At 49.0% G+C, this 18,110-nt stretch overlaps 1 protein-coding gene across 6 annotated transcripts in view; it reads left to right on the top strand.

Annotated features, from left to right (window-relative positions):
* The first annotated feature begins 2,218 nt into the window (after nt 1-2,218).
* Nucleotides 2,219-18,110, top strand: part of TPCN1 (two pore segment channel 1) — a 63,991-nt gene continuing 48,099 nt past the window's right edge. For 4 of the 6 annotated variants that reach the window (XM_082667417.1, XM_082667419.1, XM_082667420.1 and 1 more), the window contains exons 1-2: nt 2,238-2,382; nt 4,844-5,080. In XM_082667417.1, the coding sequence (XP_082523543.1) occupies nt 4,969-5,080 (112 nt within the window). In that variant the 5' untranslated portion in view covers nt 2,238-2,382; nt 4,844-4,968. Of the gene's footprint in view, nt 2,383-2,468; nt 2,556-4,843; nt 5,081-18,110 lie in introns of those variants that run through there. The other 2 variants (XM_082667416.1, XM_082667418.1) reach the window with 2 other exon arrangements.

Consider the following 18,110-nt stretch of genomic DNA (forward strand, 5'->3'; position numbering starts at 1 on the left):
TAAAATTATTTAAACATGGCTTCCTTTAGTTCTTTGAACATATTTATAATAGCTTCTTTGAAGCCTTTGTCTGCTAAAGCCAACATCTAGGGACACATAGAGACACTTTCTGTTGACTGCTTTTTTTTCCTGAGTACGTTTACACACGTCTCACAATTTTTATTGAACACTGGAAATTTTAGAGGGAAGATTTTTTTTTTTGTAGCAACTCGGTATTTTTTTCCTTCCTAATGATTGTTGTTCTTGTTTTGCTTGGGTGTTTGGTAATTTACTTCCTGGACTAAATCTGTCAAGTCGGTCTCCTCCACAATGTGCAGCTACTGATGTCTCTGCTTAATTGTTTTTTCATATTTTTATTTTTAAACCTGGCTTCCTAGGGGTCCCCTCTGTATCCACATAGTTTAATATTCAGCCAAAAGTCAGTCCGAGGTTGTGCTCAAACTTTGAGCCAGTAAGGCTTCTGTTCTCCCATGGAAAGTGCAGCACGCACTCAGCACATCTACACAGGCTCCAACGGCCAGGGATTAAGTGGCTTGGGCCTGCTCTGGTCTCTGCTACACATGCGCATAACCTCTAGTCAACCAAGATATACACAGAGCTCATCAGGTCCCCTATGGCTGCCTCACTCCCCAGGAACTCCAAGCTTTCACTCCATTGTTTGTGCCAAATAGGATTACAACCTTGGACTGCTACAGCTGCCGCCTCCCCTATTCTCTTCCCACCAAGATTGCCACTTTAGCCAGTACTCCTTCAAACCAAGTGAGCCCCATCAGACAGTAACAGTGAAGCTGTTGGTATTCAGGGGGCTACCCACCCTGGTTGAACTATTATGCCCATAGAACTGGGGGTGGGGAAATCAGAGAAGTCTCAGGTAAGTATAGCACAAACTTGAAGTTCGGTGGTTTTATGAATAAAAATTCTCAGTTCGTTGTATGACTTTGGTTGATTTTCAGTGTGCTAACATAGCACTAGATGGTTTTGTCCAGCTTTATAGTTGCTTTTAAAAATTATTATTGTGGTAAAATATACATAACAAAGTTTACCATTGTAACCATTTTAAATTCAGTGGCATTAAATTGTTACATTCACATCTATGTGCAACCATCACCACCATCCACCTCTTCCAGAACTTTTTCATCATCTCAAATTGAAACTCTGTACCTATTAAATAACTCCCCGTTTTCCCCTCCCCCCAGCCCCTGGCAACCACTATTCTACTTTCTGCCTTAGTTAACCCTCACAACAAACCCTTTGTCTTAAGTATGTAAATGAAATCATATTTCAAGGACGGGGACGGGAGTTAAGTTCTAAAGTTAGCACAAAAGGCCAAAATTGGTATAATCAAAATTACCTGATTTAAACACTCACTTTCATTGGATGCTTACCCTGGGATGTATATATAGGCCGTTGGGTGGAATGGTAGCGGACTTATAAACTACACTCTCACTCCCAGCACCTGTGTTTGACTTGAAAGTAGTTAACTTTGATGCGACTCCACTTGACTAGTATCATCCACGTTTTACGGATGAGGAAGTGGACAAGTGGAGGGGCAGAGTAGAGGATGCCCAGTAGTCCTTGCAGGGGGTTGAGAGGGAGGTCCAAACTGAGGCAGGGGCTGGAGAGCAGGATCCTGAGTCGGGGACGGGCTCACGGTGGGGGGCTACTGATTCCTCAGAGAGCCAAAGGATTGAGGGCTAGACCCCATTCAACATCTCCTCATCATTCCCAGCCCTTCCCCACAAAGTCATTCACCTGCTCCGAGGGCTTCAGGTTTTTCTCTCCGTGGTAACCACCGAGGTGACTGCGTTGCTAGGTTACCGGCCAATCTCAGAAGGCGGGACTCAGCGTCTGATTGACTTTCTTTTTCACCATTAAATTCCTTATTCCGCTCAGTTCGTTCCACCTCCTGAGGATTTACCAATCAGAAGCACCGTCTCTATAACCCTCCACCAATTGGAAGACTCGGGCCTCCCTCTGGGTTGGGCTGACCGAGTAAGGCGGGGAGAAACGGAAGGGAAAGGGGCGGAGCTTATTCGTCCCGCCCCTTCTCAAGGAGGGAGGCAGGGAGTCCTGCATTAGCAGCAGGCAAGAACTGGGGAAGGACGTAAGACTTGACCAATCAGAGCTCATCATAACAGCTGAGGTAGCCAATAGGCAGCGGCGAAGCGAAAATGGGGCGGGGCCGGTGGGGTGGAAGGGACAGTAGGCGGTGGATGGGAGAGCTGGCGCAGCTGCTGTGGTGGCAGCGGCTGAAGTGGCGGTGGCTGCGGCGGCTGCTGCAGCTGCAACAGTTCCGGGCTCGTGGCTTTGGCGGCGGCGCCGGAGGGCTGGGCTGCGCGGTGCGGACCCCGGCGCGCGGTCCGGGTTGCTGGGGCGGCGCATGTAAGAATTCAGGGGGTGTGAGGGTTGGCCTGATGGAGAGGGCAGGGGTCAGGGGTCAGGGGGCTCGGCGTGAGGGCATTGGAACGTGGGAGGCGGGCAGGTAGGGCCAAGAGGCCTGCGGGGAAGTCATCGCCGCTTTTCTCTCCCTCCAGCCCTGGTTGCGGGGACCGCAGGTAGGGATCCCCCGGGGAAGCCCGGGGCGGGGAGAAGGGGCGCAAGGACGAGCACGTGGAGCAGGCGCCCGCACTCCTCTTCGTTACCCTCCTCCCTCGTCTGCTTGTCTCCCTGGCGCCCTCAGGCGACCCACCCCACAAGAGCCTGCCTGCCCTCTTTCCTTAGGACCTGTCTCTAGGGGTGACCCTTCCCTTCTGGCTCCTCAGCAGAGGGAGAAGCACTGTGACCCTGGGCAAGTGCTTCCCTTCTCTCCTCTGGGCCTCACTTTTCCCTCTCTGTAAAATAATGGGTTTGAATTCAGATGAGGGGACCGTCTGGGAAGAGATGAAGGGTAATGGTTAAGTGGGGAGGGTCCCTGAATTCAGACTGCCTGGGTTGAAATTTGGACTCTGTCACTTCCTTGCTGTTTATTTACAAGAAGCAGGTTAAGTTAACCCTGCTAAGACTCAGTTTCCTCATCTGTGAAGTGGGGACATTAGCTAAGTAAGATTTCCTAACAGCAGTACTATTCACATTTTGAGCCACATATTTCTATGTTGTGGTGGGTCTCACCTGTGTATGGTAGGATGTTTCCAGGCATCCCTGGCCTCTACCTACTATTACCCCCTACTTGTGACAATCAGAAATGTTTCCATACATTGCTAATGTGTGTGTGTCGCAGGGGAATCACCCCGGCTGAGGTCCACAGAACTAATGCATGCATTGCAAGCAACCAGTCATATATTGTACAGTTAAAATAAAAAACAGTAGCTATTTTGATAACAATGATACAATTAAAAAAGCTCTCCTTGATGAGTTGAGAAAGTTAATAGACTCTCCAGCCTTCAAAATAAATATGGGAGAGAATGACAAGATGTTAATAATTGTCAAAGCTGAGTGATCGACACAGGGAAGTTCATTTATATATTCTCTCTACGTTTGAGTGTGTTTGAAAATAGCTGTGATAAAAAGTTAAGCCAAAAAGAAAAAAAATAAAACATATAATGCTTAAGACAGCCAAATGGTAACATCTCATTTGGAATTTCCTTTTCTGTCTTCCCACTACTGAGATTTAAAAGTGAAATTAATCCCCAGATCTGGAGGAAACTTAAAAAAAAAAATCTCGCAGGAAGTTTACTGGGCAGACCGCTACAGGCTTAGCAGCAAAGAATGGTGCTCACTTTTACTGCCTAATTTTAAGAAGGTACTGACGCACAGGGGCCTGCCCTGGATTGTCCTGGTGATTCGTGAAGGAAGTAAATTGATGGGTTGCCATTCAGTGGGTTAGTTTGGAGGCAAACTTGATCGAGACCAGAATACAGCAGTTTGAGGAAGGAACCTGCTGTTGTTTTCAAGTTCAAAGGTCTGCTGTTAGATCTGCTGAGCGTTTGCTTTTCTTTCGGTCCTCCTCAGCGGAAATGGGAATGTTTATAAATAGGAACTGTAACAGGCTAGTTCTGACCGTTTTGAATTGGGAGTTCAGAATGAGCGTTTTTGCTGTGTGACTCCGGACATCACTTAAAAAAATATTCTAGTCTCTTTCCCTTCCTCCCCAAATACCTAAATCTAGGAGAGTAATAAGAATGATATGGGCAAATCTAGATGACCTGGCACACTAACTCTTTATAGGTCATTGGAGCTAAGTGCTGCCTAAATACCAGGGCTGGGACATGGAGGAATTGTAGTATGCTGGCGGGGAGCACAGGTCTGGAGTCAGATTGTGTAGTTCAAAGCTTGGCTTTCCAACTGTGGGTTCTTGGACAAGTAAATTACTTAACTTCTCTAAGTTAAGCCTTAAGTCCCCCCCTCTGTAATGGGGGATAATAATCCTACTTATCTATTACGAAGTTTCAATCAGCTTTACTTAAAAATTGCTAGAAGAGCCCCAGCATATAGTAAGCGCTCACTGAGTATTAACTACTATTGTTTGAATGGTTGAATATGTATATATATTTTTAAGTCTTTGAAACCTCTGAAAATTCACACACAAACAAGGGTTAAGAAGGGTAGAGGGGGAACATATTAGCCATAATCCCAATCTCCAAACATAATTACCCTTAACTTTTCAGTATTTAATCTTGCACAGAATTTTAGTGCTATTATACTGCAATACTCTTTTTTATTGAAATATAATTCACGTTACTATAAGATCCATCATCTTACATCTTAAAGGGTACCATTCTGTGGTTTTTCGTATATTTGTAAGGTTATGTACCCATCACCACTATCTAATTCCAGAACATTTTCATCAGTAGTGGTTGTATTTTGATAATTGTCCTTTTTTTTTTTTTAATCCCCCAAACCCTAGAAGATGCCACTGATGGAGGAGTTTCTAAGAAGCACCTCTGGGCCAGTGGCTTTGAACTGGAGCTCGAAGCAGAGACTACTTAAAGCTCTGGACATCACATCCTGAGGGCTATAGGAGAGGAGAACATGGCCGTGAGTTTAGATGACGACGTTCCCCTCATCCTGACCTTGGATGAGGGTGGCAGCACCCTACTAGCTCCCTCCAACGGCCTGGGCCAAGAGGATCTGCCCAGCAGAAGTAAGATGGTAGGGTGGGCTGGGGGAGGGGGTGCAGCTTTTCTGTTTCAGGGGGCGAGTTGTGGGCTTGGTGCTCTGTTGGTAGATGCATGTACCTGAATGCCTGACCCCACGTTTGACTCCCAAGTTCTGACACAGAAACTACTGGGAGACTAATCCTGTGGGGTCCTAATCCCGCACCCTCAATTTTGGGGTGCTTTCCGGGACTAGCCTGCCCTGCTTCCCTCAGCGCCTCCCCTCTCTTGCACCTGTGGTACCCTGGTTTTGTTCATGGATGCTTGGTGGGGACCTCAGGCAAACCTGCTCCTTGGCTAGCTTCCCTGCCCCATTCCTAGTTAAAAAAAGAAACAGATTTCAACATTGGTCTCTGTCTGCCTGATCTTTGGCAGGAAAGTGGAGTTGACTGCTTCTCCCCACTGGCACTCAGTCCTTGTACTGCCCGGGACAGGGTGGAAGGCGGCAAGCATTTGTCGTGAACCATTGATTTGAGGGTTTGGGGTTTTGCTTTGTCTTCCTCTAAACCAAAGCCCAGCAGCACAAAGTGAACCCGCGAGAGGTTGCGAGTTTTAAATTTTTTAGATTTTAAGTGTGTTTCTGGCAGAACGAGAGGCCTTAAAAACCTTTCTTGTCCCGAAGCCATTTGCTTCGTTTGCTCAGACCTTGGGTCCAAGAGAGGCTTAAAATAACTTGCCTTTTATGGAGGGTCCTAAGATGTCAGGGACTAGTGCTTTAGGGTCTCCTTAGCAGATGGAAATTCTACCCACAAGCCATACTGTTGAGCCAGGGGTATTGCTTGGGTCCAGGGAAAGATGAGCCTGGCTCTCCCATCTCCTTTGTCCAGAGAGAACACAGTTGGCTTGCAGGAAGCTTAACAGCCTCCCCTTGGAAGTGGTGAAGGACAGCATTGTTCCCGTGGATGGGGGTGCAATGGGAGGCCTGGCTCCCTCTAAACTGGCCTCTCTTTGCTTTAGCGTGTTCACCCATCCAGAGTGGCAGAGCTGGGCGATCGAGGAAGATTAGAAAGTAGACCAGATTTTTCCCTAAGTGCCATTCAGGACCAAGAAATCAGTGGCTGTGATTTCAGGCCCACTCCTTAAATACCCTAGAGTTGGCAAGCTAAGTGTCAGGCTCTTTTTTTTTCTTAACATCTTTATTGGAGTATAACTGCTTTACACTGGTGTGTTAGTTTCTGCTTTATAACAAAGTGAATCAGTTATACATATACATATGTTCCCATATCTCTTCCCTCTTGCGTCTCCCTCCCTCCCACCCTCCCTATCCCACCCCTCTAGGTGGTCACAAAGTACCGAGCTGATCTCCCTGTGCTATGTGACTGCTTCCCACTAGCTAACTATTTTACATTTGGTAGTGTATATATGTCCATGCCACTCTCTCGCTTTGTCACAGCTTACCCTTCCCCCTCCCCTCAGGCTCTTTCTCACCTGTTATCCTAACTAAGATCCTTTTTGCAAGGTAGACAGTATTATCCCTATTTTACGGAGGAGAAAACGGTGAGTCAGAGAGGTTAAGGAACTTGCCTGATGTCACACAGCCAAGCAAGCGGTTGAGCAGAGATTTGAACCGAGGACTGACCCCAGAGTTCCTTCCCCTCCTCTTCCTCCCTTTTTCCTCCTCCTCCCCTCCTCCCTCTCCTTTTCCTCCTTCACAAGCGTTTAATGAGTGTGAGTGCTGGTTCTTAGCATTTACATATATTATCTCATCATATAACCTTAAGGTGGAGTTATTGTTATTATCCATATTTACTGGGGAAGCAAAGCCTCAGAGAGGTTAAGTAACTTGTCCAAGGTCACACAGCTAGCAAGCAGCAGTGTCTCTCTGATCTTCCCTCTAACACCACCATGTAAGGTGCTTTGGGGAAAGGGATGTAAATGAATGTGACATTGTCTCAGCTTCAGAGTAGGATACCCCCTAGTGAGGGGAGCGGTTAAGTCCATCACCAATGAGGGAATGGACTGGAGGGAGGGTGGTTGATATGCACAGGGTATGGATCATTCTGGAAATAGCCAGGCTCAAGGTTCTAAATTGGACTCCTAATCATTGTTGTGGGTGCCACTTTTAAGTCCTCCCACAGTATCGGTGTTGATGACAGGCTGTCCAGGTCTCCTGAAGGATCAAAGTGGGAAGAGCAGCCTAGTTCTGCGTCAAGATCAGGTTTTGAAATGATGAAGGCGCTTGATGATTGGGAAATAGGCCAAGTAGACAATAAAACTAACCTTGGATAGCCCGCTAGTAAGGCCATTCATTTCTTGGCGAAGTCGGTGGCTCATTTATAGTTCGTTTAAGAAAAACAAAATAAACAACTGATGGGGTCCAGGGAAACTGTGCTTTCTGCGAAGTGCACTAGTGCCTCAGTTTCCTGTCTCATCCTCTTCCTGCGATATTTGCTAAAATCTCTAAGAACTAATGGCTATAACCCTCCAAGCCTGGCTAGGAAAAACAGTAGTGCCTCTTAGAGGAAAGGAGAGATTTCAGAGGCGGCCTGCCTGCTCCATCTCCTCCGTATGGGCCTTTCTTATTTCATGCTTGGATTTTGGCATTGACTTTCTTCTCAAGGTCCCCTATGCCCGCTTTTCGGAGCAGTCCGTCTAAAACACAAATCTGACCTGGTATGGGCGTACCTTGTTTTACTGCACTTCACAGATACTGCGTTTTTTACAAATCGAAGGTTTGTGGCAACCCTGCATCAAACAAGTCTCTCAGCACCAGTTTTCCCAACAGCATTTGCTCACTTCCTGTCTCGGTGTCACATTTTGGTAATTCTTGCAATATTTCAAACCATCTACTAGCAAAAAGATTACGATTCACTGAAGGCTCAGACGATGGTTAGCATTTTTTTTTAATATAAATTTATTTATTTTATTTATTTACTTTTGGCTGCGTTGGGTCTTCGTTGCTGCACGTGGGCTTTCTCTAGTTGCAGCGAGCGGGGGCTACTCTTCATTGCGGTGCGTGGGCTTCTCATTGCAGTGGCTTCTCTTGTTGCGGAGCACGGGCTCTAGGCGTGCGTGGGCTTCAGTAGTTGTGGCACGTGGGCTTCAGTAGTTGTGGCTCGCGGGCTCTAGAGCACAGGCTCAGTAGTTGTGGCGCACGGGCTTAGTTGCTCTGTGGCATGTGGGATCCTGCCAGACGAGGGCCTGAACCTGTGTCCCCTGCATTGGCAGGCAGATTCTTAACCACTACGCCACCAGGGAAGTCCCATGGTTAGCATTTTTTAGCAACAAAGTATTTTTTCATTAAGGTGTGTGCATTGTTTTTTAGCATAATGCTATTGAACAATTAATAGACTACAGTATAGTGTAGACATAACTTTTATATGCACTGGGAAACCAAAAACTTCATGTGACTCACTTTATGGCGATATTCATTTGATCGCAGTGGTCTGGAACTGAACCCACAGCATCTCTGAGGCCTGCCTGTAACTTCCCCAGCTTGCCGCCCCCAGGACCTTCCTGTCCCTTACAGGATGACGGCCAAACTCCTTAGCCAGCATGTGTGTTCTACTGCCTTCTTGCCTGACCAGTCCCATTTCCTGCTTCAACCCACAATTCTAGTTCTCGGAATCCCCGGTATATTCTTAAACCTCTCCGCCTTGCTGGTAACTGTCTGGCATGCTTTCCCCAGGCTCTTGTTTACTCATGAGCTTCAGTTCTGTCTTGACAATCCTGCTGATAATCCCATCTCTTTGAAGCCTTCACTGGACCTCCTATTCCCGATGGGGCTAATTACTCACCCTTTTCTGCTTTGGTATCTGGTCTAGGCTTCCATTATTATGGCTACTTACTGTGCGGAAATGACTTGTTTAACCATCTGATCACCTCCAAGGCCCCAAGTGTTCATTCATCTGTGCATCACCTAGCTTGATGCCTACCGTATGCAGGCACTCAACAAGTCATGGTCCAAATAAACCTAGTTGGGTCTCTGAGGCCTTTTAGCTCATGGGAGGGGCTGTCTGAGGGCCCAGTCAGAGGTGGGCAGCAGCCCCTCCTGCCTCTGTTCACCAGTGGTTGGAGTCTCATCACTCCCAGCACAGCTGATTGTCCTGGGGGCTGCCATCATTGCCCCCCGGTCTGTGGCTGATAGAAACCCTTGAGGTGTTAAGGCGTTGGCAGTATGCAGGCAGAAGGGAAGAGAAAAAAAGTTTTATAAAAACAAAATCCTTGAAAAATAGCATTTCTCTAAAGGAAACTAAATGCAGTGTACTTAATAATAGTCTTTAAAAAGTAAGAAGGTTTCTGTTATCATTTTTATAAATAAAACTTACAAGTTCCAATTTAAAAAAACGAAAATAGAATGTAGACAGAGGCCTTCAGCAGAATTGGCAGCTGTGTGGGCACAACTGCCACTGAGAACTAAGCCAGCTCTCTGAGGGTGTGTGCCTTGATTGACCCTGGGCCTCCACCCTGACCCAGCAGCTGTCACTGGTGCCTTCCTCTGGCTATGTACCACACGCTCCCTGTCTTAGTGTGCTCGGGCTGCCGTGACAAAATCCACAGAAGGGGGCGGGGGGGGTACTTCAGCAGTGGAAATGTATTGTCTCACAGTTCTGGAGGCTGGAAGTCCAAGATCAGGGTGTCGGCAGGGTTGGTTTGTCTGAGGCCTCTCTCCTTGCCTCTTGGACAGTTGCCTTTTCACTGTGTCCTCAGCTTGTGAGTCTGTGTCCTAATCTCTTCTTATAAGGATACCAGTCCTATTGGATTAAGGCTACCCATATGACCTCATTTTACCTTAATTACCTCTTTAAAGGCTCTGTCTCTGAATACAGTCACATTCTGAGGCCCTGGGGGTTGGGACTTCAACATAGAAATTTTAGGGGGGGACACAATTCAGCCCATAACACTCCTGCCCTTTCCTTAGGTGCGGTCCCCAGGAATCTGGCTGTGCCGCCTGTGCCCTTTGACCCTATGCTAGGGGTGATCAATGCTGGGGAATTATCCCTAAAGGAAACTGGAGGGTTTGGATTTTTTTTTCCTTATATGGGAAAGGATGGATTTTATCCCGGACTCAGACATCTCTGGGCTATAAGAGTAGCTGCTGAAATGCTAATGAATGACTCACAGGCAGGGGGTGTCAGGTTGATAAAGGAGGCAGGTATGAGCAAAGGTATTTAAAGCATGGAATTAGGAATAGCCTTGAAAATAGTCAGCGGGGTTGGCGTTTGACAGCGCAGTTTGAGATAGCCCATTGTCTGCATTGCGCATCAGTCAGCGGTCTGGACCATCTCTAGACCATAGAGCCTGAATATTGTGGGCAATACGAGGGATTTTCCAGGGGACTTCTGGTCACACTCAGCTTTTGCCTTCTCACTGCCTTCAAACCCAACAGCTGCCTAAGATGGGCCTGTACTGTCGGCCTTTTCTGGGTGGTAAAAGGATTGTGGGCCAGGCGGTGGCTGAGGCTTGAGCAGGGCACTTTGTCTCATGCACTACTTTGGTGCTGGTGGTTCATGGCTTTCTGGTGACAGGCCATGCAGGGATAAGGCCTAAGGTGATAGAGCAGAGGACCCCCTCTCCCTCCTTTGCCCCTATGCCTAATGTACCATCAGGAGTTAACCTGAGACCCAGTACAAGGTGGAGGGCCACTGCCCATTTGCAGGGGCCAACACACGGCAGGCACCCTGGCTCCTTTTCCAGAGTTTTCCTGCAGCCACAGCCAGCTGGCACCTGTCTTAGTCAAGGTGGGCCAGAGCTGTTGGCCTCAGGGCAGGTGTAGCCAACACGAGCTGGGATAGAGCAGTGGGGCTGTATTCCCAGGGGTGACCAACCCCAGGGTAGGTGCTCCGTCACAGAAATCTGTGTCTGTTGTTCTTTCTCTGACCAAGCTTCCCCAGCATACTTGCCAAACGATAAATAAAGGCCGAGGACTTGGGTAGCTTTTGTCACTTGTGATAACCCTGGGTGGTGGAATGGTTAAGCATTCGGGGTCTGGAGTCGAGCTGCAGGCTTCCAATCCTAGCTGAGTTTGGAACTTAGCATCTCTAAGCCTCAACGTCGTCATCTGTACGGTGGGATCATGATAGTATCTTCCAGTAGAGCTATCGTGGGGATTTAGTGAGATCACGTGTGTGATGCCCATGGTAAGGGCTCAGCCAGTCCTAGGCATTATTGTCATGACCAGAGACTAGGCTTCTTCTTTGGAAGATCATAGTGCATGAGCGGGGGTGCTGAACCCAGGCCGAGGTCTGAATCCTTTTCTGGCCCACTCCTGGCACAGCAGGTGGTCCCCGCCAAGCTGGGAAGCAAAAGCAGCATGGCAACTGGAGCCGGAACAGCAGTTAGATTTTCACGGCTTCCCAGGGAGCTTGGGCATTTGGCTCCGCGGGAGTTGGTCCCCTGGCTTTCCTAGGGCCCCGCCAAGGCAGAATGCCTGTGTCACCAGGCCGGCGGAGGCACCAATTCAAATGAGCAAGCATCCGGCCTGCTGGCTTCCAGCCTCGTAACCCACACTTGAAGCCTTTCGCTTCCTCCATCCTCCGAGTCTTCATGGGGGATCCTGTCTGTTGCCTCAGGCCCCCCGCCATGAAATGCCATCTCTCCCCTCCGCACGCCGAAAGCTACCGTGACAAAATGGCAGTTGTGGCAGCTGGGCGCAGGCTGGAGCGGCTGCTGAACTGCTCTTTACCCATCGCCTTATGGGGGCTAAGTTCGCATTTGCTCCAGGAGCGCTTCATGAGGCAGAACACTCAACTTCTCAGCCTCCAAGTCAGGGAGGGAACGTGGGAGGGCTCTGACGGCCCCTGGCTGCGGTGCCCGCCCCCAGGGTTGCCTTGCGAATCACAGCACGGTGGCCCTGCAAGGAAACCCAGAGGAGGCACAAAGCGATCAAGCCCTCAGGAGGGACATCGGTCCCAGGACCATCCCCATCCCACCTTCATGCTCAGGGAGTCCATAGGACTCCCTTTGCTGGGTGACTTCCCTGATTTGGACATTTCCTGACTCTCTCCCTTTTCTCCTCATCAGTCCAAGCTGAGTAAGGTCATTCACAATAAAAATAATGGCTCGGGACTTCCCTGGTGGTGCAGTGGTTAAGAATCCGCCTGCCAATGCAGGGAACACGGGTTTGATCCCTGGTCCGGGAAGATTCCCACATGCCGTGGAGCAACTAAGCCCGTGCACCACAACTACTGAGCCTGCGCTCTAGAGCCTGGGGGCCACAACTGCTGAAGCCTGGGCGCCTAGAGCCCGTGCTCTACAATAAGAGAGCCCCCGCAATGAGAAGCCCACGCACCGCAACCAAGAGTAGCCCCCGCTCGCCGCAACTAGAGAAAGTCTGCGCGCAGCAGCGAAGGCCCAATGCAGCCAAAACAAATAAATAAATAAAATAATAATAATGGCTCATGGGTATTGAGCCCCTATCATGTGCCAGGCAGCGTCTGAAAGCACTTTACATGTGCCATCTCAGTCATTGGGTCCTCCCAGCAGATCTGTGCGGTCGGTTCAGCATCTGCATCTGACGGAAGAGGAAACTGACACTCTGAGAGGTTGAAACTTACCCAGGGTCACACAGCCAGGAAGTGTCGGCTGCAGCATTGGAACCCAGGTCTTCTGATTCGGGAACTCCGATTCTGAGCTGATGTGCTGCACGCCGGGAAGCAAAGCTTTGTGAAAGAGGTAGAACTTTAGGCCAGAGTTTCTTTTCCAAAAGGAAGTTGGTTTCTATGATATCTATACCTTCATCTCTTTTTTTTTTCAGTTAAACTTTTATTTCCTGCAAGGCATGTTACTCTCAATTGGGGCTCCATACCTGGAACTCCCTTTCGTGTTATAAAAACAGCAAAACTTACGGGGATTTCATTGTACACGTGGTATCGGGTCATCACTGAGAAACTAGAAAAGATGGGCAAGTGAAAAAACAACAGACCGCAAAGGACAGCCATGACTTCATGCAGCTTTCCCCTCAGCGTACGCCCTTTTCCAACGCACAGGCATTTGGCTAAACTTCACATCATTGTGGCTGGAACAAGACAGTTTGGGCTGAAAATGGGAACTCATAGGAGTCAAGATTTGGGAAAGGAAGGGCAAAGGAGGGCCGGCCTTGGAGCAGGGCACGAGACTCAAAAGGCCAGCTGGGGTGGCCGAGGAGGGCCATCCCCCAAGGTCACTGGTTCCCAGGGGCAGGTGACCCCCTATCATCACTTGCCTCGAGGGTGTCCCTGGACAGGAGAACTGATTCAGGCCATCAGTGCTTGGGTTGCCTTTTGCACTGGTGACCCCCTCTGCTGTGTTTGCTTTTTGTTGGAGGTACTTATCTACTCATAAAAACATATGGCTCTCTCTCTGCTCAAAGCACTTGAGAGGCTGTGGTTCAGCTGAAGTGACCTTGTAGGAAGTGCCTGAGCACATGGCTGCCCTGGGCCCGGGTGGGCCGGGGACACGCTGGGGAGCGCACGTGCTGTCTGGTGGGCTGGCTGCTACTTCCCTCTGGCCATTCGTTACCATGTGGGCTCATGGGCTGCTTGTGACTACATTTTCCAGTGTTTCCAGAGAAATCAAAACCTACGCTTTTCGTCGGAAGCCTTCTGACTTTTACATGTCAGCAACCGTTTCACATTTCCCAATCAGCCCGCTGAGTAAGATCTAGTCAGCGGCTGCTACTTTGCGACATAGAACCTACCTGTTCAGCCTTTGTTTTCTGTTCGGAACGAACTCCTTCAAAATAAGGAAACAATACAGAACCAACGGATGTGCTCTCCGTGGCCTCGGAGAGGTTCTTCACCATTGGACGCCGTTCCGTGAGATTCGGAGCTGGCTGGGGGAAAACTTTTCTCTGCCACTGTGTGCTTCACCTAAAGAAAGACCGGATTTCGGGACTTCCCTGGTGGTCCAGTGGGTTAAGACTCCGCGCTTCCACCGCAGGGGGCGCGGGTTCGATCCCTGGTAGAGCCAGGCCAGGCAGGTGAGGTGGGAGGACAGAGCAGATGGGTGCATCTCCCGGGATCCCCTTCATCTTTCTTTTCTGTTTATTCCTTGCTTCCTCTGGGTTGCAGTTCACGTGATACTCTCCGTGTGGGAGTGCCCTTTGCTCCTTCTTTCTTGTCTGCATCCAACTTTACAACTGTCTTCTCTCTTTTTTTAAAGATTTATTTTATTATTTATTTATTTATTGCTGTGTTGGGTCTTAGTTGCGGCATGTGGGCTCTTCGTTGCAACACGCAGGCTCTCTCATTGAGGCGTGCAAGCTCCGTAGTTGTGGCGCGCGCGGGCGTAGTTGCCCTGTGGCATGTGGGATCCCAGTTCCCTGACCAGGGATCGAACCTGCGTCCCCTGCATTGGCAGGCGGATTCTTTACCACTGGACCACCAGGGAAGTCCCTCTTCTCTTTTCTTAGCTATTTGATCATGGGACTCTTTTATTTTTTTTTTGTGGCTTTGACTTTGAGATGTGTGATAAAGATTCAAGTGGGCATTAGAAGTTTAAAAATAATTAATAGTTTAATAGCTAGTCGTCTTCTAATTCTTTTTTTTCTTGAATCGTTGTCATCTTGTCAACTGAAAAGCTAAGAGTTTTTCAACTGGCAGGCATGGATTTCTTCAGAGCTTAGAACCGCTGTTGCGGAGGTCACAGAAACGTAGCAGATCTAGTTATGGCTCGTGAAGGATTTATGGTCTGGTTGGCAATAAGACAGACGAGTATATGACATGCTACTTTTGTGGCTTTTATTGTAACCGTGGGCGGATTTAGAGGAGGAGAGAGTAAGGATGGGCAGGGGAGGTGGAAGCGCTTTCCCAAGGAGGTGAAATATTGGGGCAGGAGATGGAGTCAGTCTGCTTGATTTGGGGAGGGAGCACATCAATAAAGGCTTTAGAGAGATAGATTAAGCTTTATTGTGCTCAGTTTTTAAAGAGCAGATGAACAGGAAGCAGGAAGTGGAAGCTGGACGTGAAAGACCATCTCAAGGAAAGGAGCAGGGGAGCAGAGGTGTAGAGGAGTTGGAGTGGACGGGTGGGTGTGGTTGGCGCTTTGACTGGTGGGCGGGGAGGAGAGATTGGATCCAGATCTTGGGGGGTCTCTCCGCCTCCAGGGCCGTGCTGAGGAGTGGAACTTCACCTTGGGGGTGATGCAGGAGTCCCAGAGTGCTTTAAGCAGGGGAGTGACATGGTCACATTTCAGGGGAGCGTCTGCAAATTCACTCGGGCTGCCCTGCAAAGAGTGGTTGGAAATGGGTGGCAAGACCAGGTGGCAGGGGGTGGCCTAGGCACATGATGGGACTTGTTTTGTTTGGCCTGAATGGTATTTAAGCAGGTATTATGCTTGTTCACAGCGTGAGGGCTCAGCACCTGCCGTCTCACACACCCCAGCTTCCCACGTTTGCTACCTGCCTGGTGCCTGCAGGCATTTGAGTTTGTAGCCCTGGCAGTAAATTCTGATAGGATGGCACAGTGGCAGGAGTTGAGAGCACAAAGGACAATGAAGGCTCAACTGAGAGAGTAGATCAGCCTATGGGCAGGTGGAGTGTTTTTTTTTTTTTTTTTGGCTACATGGGGTCTTCGTTGCTGCGCACGGGCTTTCTCTAGTTGCTGTGCGCGGACTTCTTATCGTGGTGGCTTCTCTTGTTGTGGAGCACGGGCTCTAGGCACGCAGGCTTCAGTAGCTGCGGCATACAGGCTCAGTAGTTGTGGCTCGCGGGCTCTAGAGCACAGGCTCAGTACTTGAGGCGCATGGGCTTAGTTGCTCCGCGGCACGTGGGATCTTCCTGGACCAGGGATCGAACCCATGTCCCCTGCATTGGCAGGCGGATTCTCAACCACTGCGCCACCAGGGAAGTCCCAGACTGGGCATCTTTCTCTCTTTCTTTCTGTCTCTTGAAGTTCAGTGCAGTTCTTGCCTCACTGTAGGCACTCAGGAAACATCTGGACAATATGGGACCCGTGAGTCCTTTCATGAGTTCGCCTGGCTTGGGATACATGTGTAGGAGGGCGTGTCTCAGATTAGTAACGTCAGGAGCTGTATCTGGCAAGGAGAAAGTAATTAGTGAAAGAAAAGCAGAGATTGGAATGAATATGCTCTGCTGCCAAGCTCTTAGGATCAGAAAGGACCTATTCTCCTGAGTTAAAAAGGCATGGCTTCTAACTGTATCCAGCAGGTAAGTTTCTGCTTTGTTCCAGTGCCCTGACACAGCCCTCTAAACAGTCCATCCTGCTAGAGAGTTGATCCGGAAGTTCTCAGTCTGCTCAGCCAGGAAGCGTAGATCTAACTCTCTCTATCCTCTTTCATGATAATTCCTGGATAGCTGGTATTTCCATTCAGTGGAGAAAAGGAGGGTTGAATTCTGTTCTCATAACCACCCTCCGTGGACTGAGGAATTGTCATTTTGGATTACAACTGGGGTGTTTGGATGACAAATTTAAAAAAATATATATATATATATATATTTTTTGGGGGGGTACACGGGCCTCTCACTGTTGTGGCCTCTCCCATTGTGGAGCACAGGCTCCGGAAGCGCAGGCTCAGCGGCCATGGCTCACGGGCCCAGCTGCTCTACGGCATGTGGGATCTTCCTGGACCGGGGCACGAACCCGTGTCCCCTGCATCGTCAGGCGGACTCTCAACCACTGCGCCACCAGGGAAGCCCTAAAAATATTTTTTTAAGATCTCTTTCCCTGTGTATTTTAGCTATAGCACAAGCAAGCGCATGATACGGTAGCAGCATCTTTTTTTTTTTTTTAAAGGCGTGATTTAGGGGCTTTGTTTTTCCCTGGAAGACTCAGTTATGTTTGGGGAGTCTCCCAGGTGAACATTTGGTGACTTCAGCCTGCCTTTGGAACAACACTAGCAAATATCTCCCATGAGTGCTCTGTGGGCTCCACCCCTGCACCCTGGCCCAACAGTGAATCCAGGAGCTACAAATCAGAGCATCCTTTCTGCTACCTTAAAGTAGAAGTCTTCCCCAGAACCATTCTTGCTGTTCTCTCACTGGAGGCAGCAAGCACTATTACAACTGATTGCAGCTGGAAACACTGTGTACAGTAATGTTAACATAAGCGGTCGCTCCTACGAGCCCTTGTGAAGTAACAGTATTTATGCCCATTTTTCAGATGTGCAATTCGGTGGGTGGGGAGGGAAGTGACCTGCACAGGCAGACAGTGGAGCCGTGGGCCTCGTTTGTCATCAGTGTTGGTGGGCTGCTGTGTGCCTAGCACACCCCTGGGGAAGGCAGGTTTGTGGGTCCCTCTTGCTCTCGGATCACAGACCTGCCACCTCTGTTTTCAGGCCTTGCCCAGAGGGAACATTTCTCCATCCAAGCTCTAGTGGCTTTGAAACTTTCATTAACTTCAGAGTATAGATAAGGAAGTATAGATAAGGAAACCATAAACTCAGACCCATTCACTTGGTGAGGGTTAGGCCAAGTTCTTGGATCAAATGAAAATGAAGACCTTGAATGCTAAGTCCTCTGATCCACCTTCCCAACCTGGCCCCCATCCACGTGGCAGTGGCCCCAGCACTTTCCAGGCCATGAGAAATTCCACCTCAGTTATACCCCTGGCTGACGGGCCTTCATTCTTGCACTACCCCTCCCAGAAATTAGAACCAATAAGCAAAAGTCTTAAACGTAGGGCTGTTCATACCATCTCATTTATTTATTTATTTTTTGGCTGTGCCACGCGGCGTGCGAGATCTTAGTTCCCCGACCAGGGATCGAACCCGTGCCCCCTGCATTGGGAGCATGGAGCCTTAACTGCTGGACTGCCAGGGGAGGTCCCCTATCATCTCGTTTATTTAACAGTCACATAATCTCACATTTTTTTCATTTGAACCACTTTCACTACCAAACCTTCCCCTGGCTGCTGTCTCTTGCTTCTGATCTATCCCCACTCCATATTTCTTCAGCCGAAGATCTTGTACTGTTTCCATGGAGGCTTCCCTAACCGCCCCTAACCGGTTGGGGTAGTGGCTGCACTTCTACACCTTCGCATCCTCTGAATACACTGCGCGGGAGGCCCACTTGCTCCCTAGCACCTGCATGTGACAGGTTTGATTCATGTCTCACGTACTGAATCAGGGTTTGCTTTGTGC

This window comes from Grampus griseus (assembly GCF_964374135.1).
Source record: "Grampus griseus genome assembly, chromosome: 12".
Classification (NCBI taxonomy): Eukaryota; Metazoa; Chordata; class Mammalia; order Artiodactyla; family Delphinidae; genus Grampus; species Grampus griseus.